The sequence below is a fragment of the Haliotis rubra genome, unplaced genomic scaffold (genome assembly GCF_003918875.1).
Source record: "Haliotis rubra isolate DU_JTF1 unplaced genomic scaffold, ASM391887v1 Scf430, whole genome shotgun sequence".
Taxonomy (NCBI): domain Eukaryota; kingdom Metazoa; phylum Mollusca; class Gastropoda; order Lepetellida; family Haliotidae; genus Haliotis; species Haliotis rubra.
The window spans coordinates 733966-748602 of NW_025767114.1; the positions used below are offsets into that span (position 1 = coordinate 733966).

Here is a 14637-nt window from a genome sequence, read left to right on the forward strand (position 1 = left end):
TCAAAGTGTATCACAGCGTGGAAAAGCATATTGAACCACAGGACCTGAAATCAAAGTGTATCACAGTGGGGAAAAGCATCTTGAACCACAGGACCTGAAATCAAAGTGTATCACAGCGGGGAAAAGCATCTTGAACCACAGGACCTGAAATCAAAGTGTATCACAGTGGGGAAAAGCATCTTGAACCACAGGACCTGAAATTAAAGTGTATCACAGCGGGGAAAAGCACCTTGAACCACAGGACCTGAAATCAAAGTGTATCACAGTGGGGAAAATCATCTTGTACCACAGGACCTGGAACAAAGTGTATCACAGCGGGGGAATTGATCTTGAACCACAGGACCTGAAATCAAAGTGTATCACAGTGGGGAAAATCATCTTGTACCACAGGGCCTGAAACCAAAGTGTATCACAGCTGGGAAAATGATCTTGAACCACAGGACCTGAAACCAAAGTGTATCACAGCCGGAAAAATCATCTTGTACCACAGGACCTGAAACCAAAGTGTATCACAGCGGGGAAAATGATCTTAAACCACAGAACCTGAAACCAAAGTGTATCATAGCGGGGAAAATCATCTTGAACCACAGGACCTGAAATCAAAGTGTATCACAGTGGGGAAAATCATCTTGAACCACAGGACCTGAAACCAAAGTGTATCACAGTCGGGGAAAATCATCTTGAACCACAGGACCTGAAACCAAAGTGTATCACAGTGGGGAAAATCATCTTGAACCACAGGACCTGAAATCAAAGTGTATCACAGAGGGGAAAATCATCTTGAACCACAGGACCTGAAACCAAAGTGTATCACAGCCGGGGAAAATCATCTTGAACAACAGGACCTGAAATCAAAGTGTATCACAGTGGGGAAAATCATCTTGAACCACAGGACCTGAAACCAAAGTGTATCACAGTGGGGAAAATCATCTTGAACCACAGGACCTGAAATCAAAGTGTATCACAGCGGGGAAAATGATCTTTACTTTATAATGTAATGTTAGATGTAGGTGTCTGAGGCGCTGCAGGGGACGTGGGGTAGCCTAGTCGTTTAAGCCTTCGCTCGTCACGCCAAGGCCCGGGTTCGATTCCACATATGTGTACAATGGGCGAAGCTCATTTCTGGTGTCCCCACAGTGATATTGCTGGAATACTATTGCTAAAAGCGGCGTAAAACTAAACTCACTAACTAACTCCTGTAAGTACCCAATGTATTCTCTTAGCGTGCCTCTATGTTTCTTTGCAGATCTCTGTTTTCTGTACAGACATCACATGGATCTGAATTCAACTGCGCTTAATAATGTATGAAAAAGCGATACATCTCGCTACACATTCGGGAAGTACAGGAAGACAGGGCCCAAATTAGGGAAGTTATATCAAACTATCAAGCCCACTGTGAATGATAACTTGCGAGTAACTAGTCGATGGTTTAAACAAAATCACCTGGAGACGGACGGCATAGAGGAGAACAGGGCAAATATAACAATATAACTCCTTCCAAGACAAACATCTCAGAATCTGGTTAATCGTATATGAGTAATATACCCACATGAAATAACACCACATCTTTCTATCCATTAAGAAAACGGAGCTCAGGCCTATGACCCATACCGTTGTGAATGATACAACTTAAAGTGAATGGGAAGAAAACAGGTCACGTGACCACCTCTATGGCTACCTGCCAAGTTCTCGGCTTCAGGTATTCCTATCACGGCCAGAGTGTCGTGGCATGTATATAAATTAGTAGCAAGATGTGCCCGTGCGACTAGAGCATGTTTTATATCCCAGGAACGACATTCACCATTGGAGAATGAGAAGGTATTTTCTTTAACCCATATGTGAGTGAGTGTGAGTGAGGTTTATCGCCGGTTTTTACATTATCTCGTGGTTGTTTGATTTGAGAGAAAATCACGAGGTCTCAGTTATTTACCATCCTGGTTGAACCCACGAGCTCGGATATGGTGACGACAAACTTGAAATATAATCAAGCGAATCTGGGATTTGAGAGCCCGATCTTATAGAGTTGTGACCCATCAAAGGGACGCAACTCTGTATAGAGAAAAAGCGGCGCATGACATAACTGATTCAGCGGTGCGCCCAGCCCAAATCCGAGATCAAATATCGGTATATGGTCTCTGCCCAAATGTACCAAATCTTTGAGTGGAACTGGACCCCAGAACCTCTTTATGTCGGTATAATAGCTGTACTATTTTTGAAAAGGATATTATGAATTTCGTGTTTGGGTCTGCCCTGTACAGGAACTATGGTTCCAGTACAATCAGACTAGCACCATAGACTGAATACAAATCGTCTTACGTTTGCTCCATTTCGTAATGTACACGCTGCGAAAACTGTTGCTACTTCCATACAAATAGGTTGTACTACGTTTACAGTACCCTATACACTATAACCAAGTGAAATGACCACTATACAGTAGTGATCGCCTCCGTGGTGTAGTGGTTAGAGCGTCCGCCTGGAGAGCGGAAGGTCGCGGGTTCGATCCCCGACCGCGTCTTACCAAAAGACGATAAAATATGGTACTTGTTGGTCCCTGCCTAGCGCTCGGCTTTAATGGGTACATCAAGGACTGGTCGGCTCGGAGTCAGTATAATGTGTCTGAGTGGGGTATTCATGCTTCACTGCAGCATGGTATCTCAGTGGGCTAGCACTATAAAACCAGCTTAAGTCTGGGCTAGTACAAGCAGCCATACACAGTACATACACACACACGCATGCACGTCGTCATATGAGCGAAATATTCTCCAGCACGACGTTAAACCCAATTTCACCTCACCTTTACTGTAGTTCGTTATATTTGTAGCTCATTATAGGCATTTGGACATCAATATACAGCAAGTGTCGGGGCCACAAAAAAATATTATATCCATCAGTTCGATATAAGCGAGGGGCGGTTGGGTAGCCTAGTGGTTAAAGCGTTGGGCTCGTCACGCCGAGGACCCGGGTTCGAATTCCCACATGGGTACAATGTGTGAAGCCCATTTCTGGTGTCCCCTGCGGTGATGTTGCTGGAATATTGCTAAAAGCGGCGTAGCACCAAAACTCAGTCAGTCAGTCGATATAAGCGTGTTCGTTATAAACACAGTCAACTGTACAATGGCGGGCGGAGGGGTAGTCTAGTTCACTCGAAAGGCCGAGTTCGATTCCCACAAAGGCACAATGTGTAAAGCCCATTTCCGGTGTCCCGCGTCGTGCTGAAATGCTTTTAAACAACGAACTCATACATACAATGGCAGGACAAGTACATGTGAAAACTGACAAAACTTTACCATGTTCATCTTGGTCATCAGTCTCACTGGTGGGGAACTCAGAGGATTCCTCGCATTTGGTGTTCTTCTGGTGATACTTGAGACCGTTGTTGCTGAAACGGCAAATAGAGGGTATTACACGTGTCTAGTGAAATATGGTGTACCTGTAATCATGAGCGTTTGGTTAGTTTGTTGTTTAACGCCGCAGTCAGCAATATTCCAGCTATATATGGCGACAGTCTGTAAATAATCGAATTTGGACCAGACAATCCAGTGATCAACAGCATGAGCATCAATTGGGATACAATGACATGTGTCGCCTCTTACAAGCTTGGGTTGCTGTCAAACCCGGATCTTTCACTTGTGAAAATGTGACGTTCTTCATGTATCGAGATGACATACACATCATAGTTCACTGGACACGTGAAATATTATATTTCTTATAAGCTTCCAATTTTGTTAAATGAAATTTTAACATTATTCAGAGAAAATTTCATTAAAGGATCCCAATTCTCCCACCTGTAAACTAAAGACTGTTCACTTCTTTGTTCAGGCACGCAGATAAGACAAAGTTCGGTATACGTACTTATCAGTACTTATAATAATATTGACGATCCTTCGGGTCTTAGCTTAAACGTCAAAACTCAGTGCTGGAGCACAAATGCATAAGAACCACAACATGGCTCGCTGAGAGAAAAGGAAGAGCACGACTGAGAAAGCAGTCATCTTTATAAAGTGTCAAAAGGCAAAACTGCTGATAATTGAAGATGCCAATCGAGTGACATAACGCTACTTGTAAATAAAATGTCAGTTTTGAACGCTGCCAACACGTATCAAAGATGTTTTGAACATATGGTAAACTCGCACGGAACGAGGCGTGGACTCCACACAACACAACAAAAGGACACGCCAAGCAGGTTCTTCTCTTTCAAAAGGGCATAAAGAAGTCATATCATACAAAACATTCTTGTCATAGTTCAATTGATTTCCCAAATATAAGAAATAATTTTTAAATGTTGAAATTAAGTAAATGTCTCATCAGACAGCTTTATATATGTATTTTGCCAAACATTGTTCTCGGGCTGCCACCGGGTGGTCGGGCTCGCTGACTTGGTTGACACATGTCATCGGTTCCCAATTGGGCAGATCGATGCCCATGCTGTTGATCACTGGATTGTCTGGTCCAGACTCTATTATTTACAGTACGCCGCCATATAGCTGGAATATTGCTGAGTGCGGCGTAAAACAAAACTCACTCACTCTCAGGCTGTCGTACAGACCATGAATCAAATATATCTTATACAGCCCATGTTAGTCTAAAATATTCCTAGGTTACTGCAGTTCATGAAAATTAACATACTCTCTTAGATGGTTTTATATTATTTTATTATGATAATTTAAAACTTGACTTTTTCTTTAAAAGATAATGATTTATGAGACTTCATGTTAGTCTAATGTTTCCCATGGAACAAAAAAGAATTGTCAGCCGCGTTTATTAATTCACTACTTTGTATTAATACATTATTTTCTTTTGCGCACATGAACAGTGAATTAATGAAACTGGAATATAAATAAATGAATAAATAATACTTACATTTTAATACCAAAACACTTTCTTACATTACGAAGAATGAATATAAATATGTCTGGAACTCTAAATAGTCATACGTTACAAAAGGAATATTCACAGTTTCATCATATACATGTATCGATATGTACGTCAACGTATGCTGGCGGGATGATTAACAAATTACCAGGTGCTTTGAAGGTTATTTCCCGTGGTAGTCTAGACTTAGCGATGTACATCCACGTGCACTGTAAATTCGGTGACCCTGTCATCCCGTAAATCTCACTATGTCAAGGCAGGTCATATACTACTTAAACAGCACTCCTACGATGGTTTAATTACATAAATTAATAATATCTCACCTGTCTGCCTTCATGTTTACAACAGAGCAGGTGCTTGTTTTCACATAGAGGTGAGTTTAACATGACAGACAATGAACTTAATTGCTCAATAAAAAAAACAGATAATAGTCCTGTAGACCCTATATACCACGGTTTTTAACTATTTAATTTCAGCCTTGACCCATGTACATATACATACAGTGTGTATCTTATTCAGATTGTATTCTATCAACGCACGAGGATCAATTAATCTGTCATTAATTGCAGTGTGTTAATGTCAATGAATAATTTCATATTAATTTTATTACATCAATAATAGGAATGGGTGTGTCTGAAAATAGTAACAGTAATAATAGAAAAATAATAATGATGATGATGATGTGAAAAATCACGCTCACTAAAGGCGGACCCTGCTAATCAAGAAATACCGTCTATCGGACGATTACTGTTGTGAACGGCAACAAAGGGACACAACTCCATATAAACTACTATTTGTCAATCTGGAAATGTACTGATCCGAACGAAAGTGTCACCCTCCCGAATAAGGGTTTCCATCTATAGGTAAAATGATGGTCTGCTTGGCGCCTTATCTAATAAAACTCCATTGACTCCAACTCCATTACATATTTGTCATCTTAAGTCCTATCACGGACCTGCAGGGACCCGGACAGGCCCAATCTGCCCCAGCTGAAACACTGCATATAACCTTCAGCCTTCAACAACAAAATGTTCTTTTCTGTATTAAAATTCCACATACGTAAAACGGACGTTGTTCTGCCTACTATTGTATGTATAATGTATGACAAAGCACGTCAATGGGCCATGATGTTTAATAATACATCTTCGGAAGCCGACACCATTTACATGTACTATGTTACGTAATTTGGGTTAATTTGTTTTACATTTTTTTCAGGACAACTTCACAGGCATGCTAGGACTGAATGTTTATTTACAAATTATTCTATCATTATTGTTTTTTAAATACATTTTCAAGGACACCTATACAGGTATTTTACATCCGCGAGTTATTTATTCATAAACTGTTATTGTGTAGAAACATTATCCAGTATATATTATATTTATATGCTTTTAAATATTTTCCAGAACAACCCATGCGTTCTACGTGTGAATGGTTCATTTAATACTTGTTGTGGTGTTTTTAAACATTTTCCAGAAAAACCTATACAGGCCCATAACGTCTGAATGGTTAATTTGATTAATGGCAAATTAAATTATTTTTAAAAAATTTACTTACAACACCGGTTTCTGCGTTCCACTCCAACCGTTTTCATACTCACCTTTTAAATGTCTTCTTGCATCTGGAGCACAGGAACGTTTTCACATCCTTGTTGTGGGACCTAATGTGGTACCTCAATCCCGGGGCACTGGTGAACGATTTTTTACATCCGGGTTCCGTACAATATCGCACCTTGTGACTACCCCCGTCCCCCTGCCGCTGGGTGGTGAGGAACTCTTGCATCCGATGCGTCTTCACGTGGGGGCGTTTTCCCAACTCCACCCCTCCATCCTGAGAGAATGTGAACCTTTTTTTATTTTGTTAATTAAAAACGTTTCCGTGTTACTGGATATCGATGTACAAGCTGCGGTGGTTCTTTTAACATGTCTGTAGAAATAATATCAGAAAACTGTAGTGAAAGAATTCGCGCATCGAAGTAGCCATGTCATTGTGACCTTTTAAGAAGGTTATTTCTTTCCTGACACTTCTTCATCACAAACTGAACACGTCAATATTAGACCGGCCCATTCCAGTTTGTAAAGCCGCTAAAAAGCTTTATACTTATTATTGTTAAACAAATTTAAATGTCTAAAATGAAATCTTAATTCATTACAATTTCCAAAAGCGTCTCTCATACCGATCCTGAAACAAAAACATCCGCAACCCTCCGCAAGTCCGTAATAGTTTGAATGGTCAAGATTGCTGAAAACCTATATAGTTTCAGCTGTGAAAAATGGAGAATCCATGATCCCCTTTCCAATATACATGTAACCCAAAATTAAATAAAACATTCTAAAATAATTTTAGATATATTCATTTTCTGTATTCCTATTGACAAGAACAGATAAGACAAAGTCCATATTCTGTATTGGGAGTCTGTATAAATGCATGCTGCACTGTATTATGCATTACGGTCCCATGGCCTATTATTGCAGGCATGGTCTGTCTATGAAATCAAAACAAATGCATGCTGTATATTCAGGTATAGCGGACTACAAAAAAAATGTATATCGCTGGTTAATCGAAAATAAATACGTCCTATAGACGGCGAATATACGAAGTTTTGTGATGTATGCATATCCCAGTGTATCGTATCGCCAATGGCTATACGCTATTATCACAACAGTCGGTGTAAACAGCGTTTTCCTTCACTGGCATACAAGAAGAGATGTTATCGGATTTATTCATATGGTTTCCTCACGGAATATTTGATTCTGATTTTAATTAAGTCATCCATACACGTATGTAGTTTGCATATGCACTTATCTGCCTGGCCTCCCGGATATGAAGATAGTTCTATGTTTAGCCCGAGGCGATATTTTGTAATGAAGTGTGATTTGTTTCTTAATTAAGTAGGTCACAGGGTAATAGAAATTTGCATTCTGGACCTATTAACATTTTGAAAGCTGGAAGCATTTAATAGTTTAATTGTAATATGACCGGAAATCGTTATTCCATGGGGTTTGCGGGGGGTAGATATATAGGTGTAGACAACGCTCTGTTGTGTTTGTCTTATAAAAGTGACAGTTGTGATATACATAAAAAGAAATGCTAAAACGCCCCAAAACAAATTGCTTTATAAATAGAAACATGATGAAAACATATCAATATAAATAACTTGAATGTGTCGTGCATAAAAGCAATGAATTAATACGTCTCCCGGAACAAAAGAATCACACATCTTTCAGTATCTGTAACCAGTTATGTCGACTAGAATATATAACCGATCTTAAAACGGATCGATTAAGACTCACGTGGACTTGATGAAAAGAAACACAATCTCCCTTTGGAAGGGATTACAGTCACCATCTCATCCCACGTTTTAAACAATTTTTAAACCCTTAATTCGCTGTTTAACGGTGCCACTAATATATATTTATCATTATATACAACGTGACCTTGAAAAAAACCGCCTGCACATGTTTACTGTGTAGTTCTGTGTTATATTCACAGACTACTTTTTATTTATGTTAATTAAATCATATGCTGCATGTCTGCTGTCATTAACGAAACAGCACAAAAGGCGACATATGGTGGTGTTAACAACAGACTATGTACCACACTCAACAAACGTTTCTATTATGAGATTCACTGCAAACTAAGCAAATCTTTCATAACAGCGAGCACTGTGTGAAAACGAATGAAAAGAATATTTTGAAATGCCACAAATAAATAGTTATTGCATGTTTTCAAAATTCTTTTGAAACGAAATGAATAATTCGTAGGCAGCTTTTTGATAGATTAACATAATGAGGACTGACCAACTAAGGTGCACTGGTGCTAGAATCATTATGGAATATTCAGTGCGTGTCACTTATTACATTTAATTTATTGTGTTTAATGAACATATAGCTGGTGTGAATGGTACAGTTGTCAGATTTGCACCGTTCTAGCTGGGTAAAGTGTACTTCGTGCCTAGAATTGTGGGGGTCTCCTTATACACTGTACATCATGAGGGCACCTGGCGTTTTTAGACAAATAGTGTGAGTATCACATCCCGTGACGTGGACAAAGTAGATATGTTCGTGAGTGGTGCTGCCCAGAGTTAAATGTCAACTCTGTCAGGTTACGCCACGAGATAAACATGATATCTGACAAAAAAAGACAAATGCTGTTTTTAATATGTATATTCTTGCATGATCTTCATAAATTTACTTAAACTTTTACACTGGCAACAGTTCCGGAGGTTCCGGAATGGGGTCTTATGTCATTCGTTTAGGTCTCATCTTATCGTGAGTAATTTCGGAGATATTTGTTTGTAGTGAAGACTGATCACATATTTTCATGGATTTTTACCCACAATTTTCACAATATTCACGACCCTTATATTTTCTTCATCATATTATACATGTACCTAATTCTGGGACCAATAATGTCATTAAACATTCAATTTTGTGGGCTAATATCGTGTCAAAAGGAATTCATACAAAGGTGAACAGCAAATGCAGTCTACAATCTTTGGCCAGCTTGCGCCCTCGTAAACACTCTACCTGAATGTAAGCAAGAGATATATAAACTTACATAATTTATTCAAAGTCGATACCCATCCTATTCTCCTATTCATCATTATTTATTATAATCGTTACGAATAAGTATTCATATACAAGTATTCTCTCTCTCTCTCTCTCTCTCTCTCTCTCTCTCTCTCTCTCTCTCTCTCTCTCTCTCTCTCTCTCTCTCTCTCTCTCTCTCTCTCTCTCTCTCTCTCTCTCTCTCTCTCTCTCTCTCTCTGAGTGTGTGTGAGTGTGTGATATTTCAATGTGCCACATGGAAGCGGGTGTGGGTGGGGCTTGAGGATGACAAAATATATTTTCAGACCGTAATTGTAACAATGAGCAGAATTGACCAATATCACAGAAGGTAATACTGTTATCACTATACGCGCCCTACTTTGTACCAAAGGTTATAAACATTGTTACGTGATAAAATATCCCGTGCGTTAGTGTCGGATAACACAACCCGCTGTAACAATATCGTTCACATTATACAATGGCTAGATGAACAGATATTCAAGGTTAAACGAATCAAATATGTTTCAGTGTTATAATTCACATATATCAATAAAATCATATATAAACTTGAAAATGGTTCATTTGGTGAAAAATATCATAAACTTAGTTCACGTTCTTCCATTAGTCATTATGGGAATGCTGATGAAAACTGTCATATTGAGTGCCGGGTAAATATAAAAAGATATGATGCAACGTCATTTGGTCAAACTGTGTAACTTTTTCAGATGACTCATTCGTTGTGTGTGTGCCGAGAAGTGCACACACCACGTGATAAACATGTACTAAAATCGGGCTGAACTCACATCACGGCGAAATACACCACAACATCCCAATCTCTACTTTGCACAACTTTATAAAACTCGCTAGTTTCGCTCACATGTTACACTCTTATTTATAGACTGTCCAGCTGATCGCACAACTAACCCTGGGAGGGGAAATGTACGCCGTGTGTCGGCGGTAAATGCAAAAGTGTAACCTGCATGTGGAGTGTCTGGTGTATGTATATTTGGTATATCACATAACCTACGCTCATTGTTTGAGCGCCAAGAGAAGCGTCTAACCATATATTCAAACTTGGCTGGTCCGTCTCACTGAGATGCATTGACCCAAAGCCTAGCCGGTCAAATACAACCTAAACCGAGACAGGCGTTTAAATCAAGCTTGCGCGCTTTAAATCAGGTCAAAATAACCGTGGATGAACTACAATCACTGTTAAGCAGCTAATGGGACTTTAAAACGGTCAGTTGTAATGTGTCGGTGAGCTAAATAGACCACAGCTATCTGTAAGTTTGGACAGGTGAGCCGACACGCTTTGTAGTAAAAAGTTTGAAAAGCGTAGTAAAACTAATCGGGTCGTTTGGCGAACAGCCAGACTTTCAAAAAGTGACAGTTGCAATTAGCATAAATGAACTAGCGTATACAGCCACGGTCTCACTTCCAATTCAGTAAATCTCAAGTACTTTAAATGGCTACATAACCATCAACCTGAGTTGAAACCGTTATAGTAAATTTGTAATGAGACTACTCACGCTTTCTGACGCCATTTTCTCCCGGTTATAGGGGCTGACGACAACATTTCGCTGATTGGCTGCGAATTATCGTGAGGTTTTCTTGCGATTTTTTCATTGGTCATAGATTTATGAATATTAATAAGGTGGTTTTCGCGCCCATCCTGAATTCGTACCGGCTGACATGCGTTTGTTTTGGTCTTCAGATGTAAACACTCCTTCAAAACACTAAATGTGACACTCTGTTTTCAAACATAGGCTTTATTATTCGGATAACCTCAAACAGTATGGTACAGGAAGTGTAAATCTGTGTCATTTTTAAGTAACGGGGTGAGGTAATTATTCGGTTTTAAAGACACCGACTTCCAGGATAATCAAACAGAACTTGTAATGGAAAACAAACTTCTCGTAACCTGTTACACATATGTTTGATACGTTTAGACATGGCGAGTTGTCAAGCAAGTAAAAGTAAACCACGCTATTTTTATGTTGATGAATATTGTACAGTTACGATCTCCTGTTGCATCATTTAACATTTTCAGATGAAACTACAGTAGTTAAACCACAAGTGAGTTATCATTAGTGAAATTTCCATAGACTTACATGTTAATTAACTGTTGCAAGAATAATTTTCATGAATTGAGTAGAAGTAATTTTATTTTGATATTTTGCAAAACATTTTGGAAATCATCTTCAGCTACGTGTACATAATTTTCTTTCATCTTTCCGTTGATTAGTTATCGAATGACACCTGATTAAGCACCATAAGTACAACTTAATTTTAATCTACGCGTATCACATAGACAGCCATGTTAAACCTGATTGGTATGTTTAATATATGTTGTTTAAATAGTTGCAGTTTTCTTAATAATCATAGGAAAATTGAATGGAAATTATGTGTTTGTAGCTGAGATGATTTCCCAGCTGGTAGATAAGTATTGAAAGCAATTCGACCGAAACTAAATTTATGAAAATTATTCTTGCAAGAGTTAATTAACATGCAAGTCTATGGTTTTATGCTACAGCTGCAGTGATTGATTGAGAGTGAGCTTTTTTGGTTGAGAGCGATTGAGTGGATGGGTGGGTGGTTGAGAGAAATAGAATGAGTAAGTGAGTGAGTGCCAGCACGTGAATCAAGATCTCCCAGGTGAACCATTGAACAGACATTTACGTTTTCTTACTGTTTGTTGTTTTAGGCCGCAGTCAGCAATGCGCCATCAACATGACATGACGTACTATAACAGTGTTATGACGTCATGTTTAAATGACGTCATTAATAATGTCTTTGGTAGGTCTTCACTTTATATTCACCATGCTCTCGCTCTGGAAATACTTTGTGAAATACACTTTGATATATTATATTACATTTTGTTGATACGTGGTTCGTAAAACCGGTATTTCACGTGTTCTCGTGTTATACATTTAATCTCACTGCCGTGTGAACATCGTGTCTAGGTGTCTAAATATATGAGGCACGAACAAGACTGACAACTGCTATGGTACTGCGATGAACATGTCGGTATATCCGTTTGTTTTTATCACTGCAATCAGCAATATTCCAGCTCATTAACAGTGGTCTGTAAATAATCAAGTCTGGACAAGACATTCCAGTGACATCACGAAGAAGAAAATGACTGACTGACTGACTGAGTTTGGTTTTACGCCGCTTTTACCAATATTCCAGCAACATCAGGGCGGGGGACACCAGAAATGGACTTCACACATTGTACCATGTGGGGATTCGAACCCGGGCTTCGGCGTGACGAGCCAACGCTTTAAGCACTAGGCAAGAAGAAAATGAAGATGATGAAGACGATAAAGATGAAGAAAAAGATGTTTGTTGTATTCTCGGCCTCAGGAACACATACAGAGTAAACAAAATAAACAGTAACTTACACAATTTGATGTTACATGCAGTATTACATCAACTTGGATAAACAATATTTTTCAACACCTTATTTCTTAAGATTTTTGCATGCTTAAAATATAATGACAGATATAAACGATCGGTATAATTTCTAGAGGTCATAAAGGAAGAGAACACAATGTCTGGTGGTTTACTCGAGTACGTTTTTGTATTGACGTAGCTTCTGTCTGGTGTAGGTTGACGAGTGGGCTACGTCACAATGACGACAAGATATTGAGGGGAATTAACTTGGCAGAGCTGACTACTCGGCCATCACCTTAAAAACTAAGAGAAGGCTGCTGAGTCCTTTAATTAGAGTCGTAATTACATATAGAGAGAGTTTTCAAACAATAATAGATAGTCATTTACTGTATACTGTAAATGTATTAGAATTAAATATAACACTAGCAACATAACAGCTGTATTGTTATTTAGGCAAACGTTGAACGATTAAGCTGGCAGACTTTAAATGACGGGTTTGCACGTAACTGATAATGCAGTAATACAATTGCAAATTAAATTGTGTATGATACTAGACATGGATATATTATATCTTATTCTAGCTAACGTATATCATATTGCAATTAGTCACTGTGTCATGGAGTGCACTGACCACTTAAAATCATTTATATCACTACGTATCTGACATTATCTATACTAGTCAGCAATGACGTCGACGATGCGCCCGGACATGCACAGCATGTTACAGCCTGGGGCATAACCCTAGCAGATGCAGCTTGAATGAGTTGCATAATTCAGAGTGACTGATATGTGACGGTCAGCTACGTGGACAGCACGTCGTTTACTTTATCTTCAGAAATCTATAAATGTTTTGGTGATTGTTTGATAAAATATTGATGTAAATACTCAACTTATGTAAGACTGACAGTACATACATTGATGTAGATACCAACTTATTATTGAAATATGATCACAATGACTAAATATAGATTAACACTATAATATTTGTAAAATGTTATTATCGAATATTTATTCATTTGGACTAAACCTGCGTTTTGTAAGTGGTTCAGTACATACATTGATGTAGATACCAACTTATTATTGAAATATGATCACAGTAATTTTGGACTAAATATAGTGATTGTAAGACTGACAGTACATACATTGATGTAGATACCAACTTATTATTGAAATATGATCACAATAATTTTGGACTAAATATAGTGATTGTAAGACCGACAGTACATATACTGAACCGCGAAAGAAACGCAAGTCAAAATCCAGATGTTGAAAAACTTTACTTTTGACAGATAATACATGAAAACAGGTACATAATAACAATCAACACTTGTTGCATGATGATTGGGACATGTCAGTCAATGCATGGAAACACTGTTGGTTTACTTTGCCTTGAAGACAAAATCGAAATTGATCCAACAAGTCAGTAGCGCGTATGTCCACCTCGTGCATTCACTACAGCTGTGCACCGCCTGAACATGGAGTGAATCAGACGGTTGACAAAGGCCCTAGGGATTGCCGCACATGTCCGGATGATGGCTGCCTGGAGTTCTGCTGCAGTTGTCGGACGTGGTCGGACTTCATTCTGTCGTCTCTGCAGCTCGTCCCAAAAATGTTCGATCGGGTTTAAATCGGGACTGACAGCAGGCCATGGCAGGAGTCGGATGTTATGCTGCTGGAAAAATGCCTGAGTGACTCTAGCAGTGTGGGGCCTGGCATTATCTTGCTGGAAAATGTGTTGCTGGTGTCGGACGAAAAATGGCACAACCTGGGGTTGGAGGATCTGGTCGATATAACGTTGGGCAGTGACTCCATTTCCCCG

General features: G+C 38.9%; 1 protein-coding gene and 1 long non-coding RNA gene across 2 annotated transcripts in view; one reads left to right on the plus strand and one right to left on the minus strand.

Annotated features, from left to right (window-relative positions):
- Window positions 1–10998, minus strand: part of LOC124289050 (HMG box-containing protein 1-like) — a 25507-nt gene extending 14509 nt beyond the window's left edge. Inside the window, exons 1-3 of the mRNA XM_046725643.1 lie at window positions 10952–10998; window positions 6473–6702; window positions 3288–3379 (exon numbers count right to left, since the gene is read on the minus strand). Of these exons, the coding sequence (XP_046581599.1) occupies window positions 3288–3379; window positions 6473–6702; window positions 10952–10966 (337 nt within the window). The 5' untranslated portion in view covers window positions 10967–10998. The remainder of the gene's footprint in view (window positions 1–3287; window positions 3380–6472; window positions 6703–10951) is intronic.
- Window positions 2069–14637, plus strand: part of LOC124289052 — a 26367-nt gene continuing 13798 nt past the window's right edge. The window contains exon 1 of the long non-coding RNA XR_006901578.1: window positions 2069–2188. This is a non-coding gene — a long non-coding RNA (uncharacterized LOC124289052). The remainder of the gene's footprint in view (window positions 2189–14637) is intronic.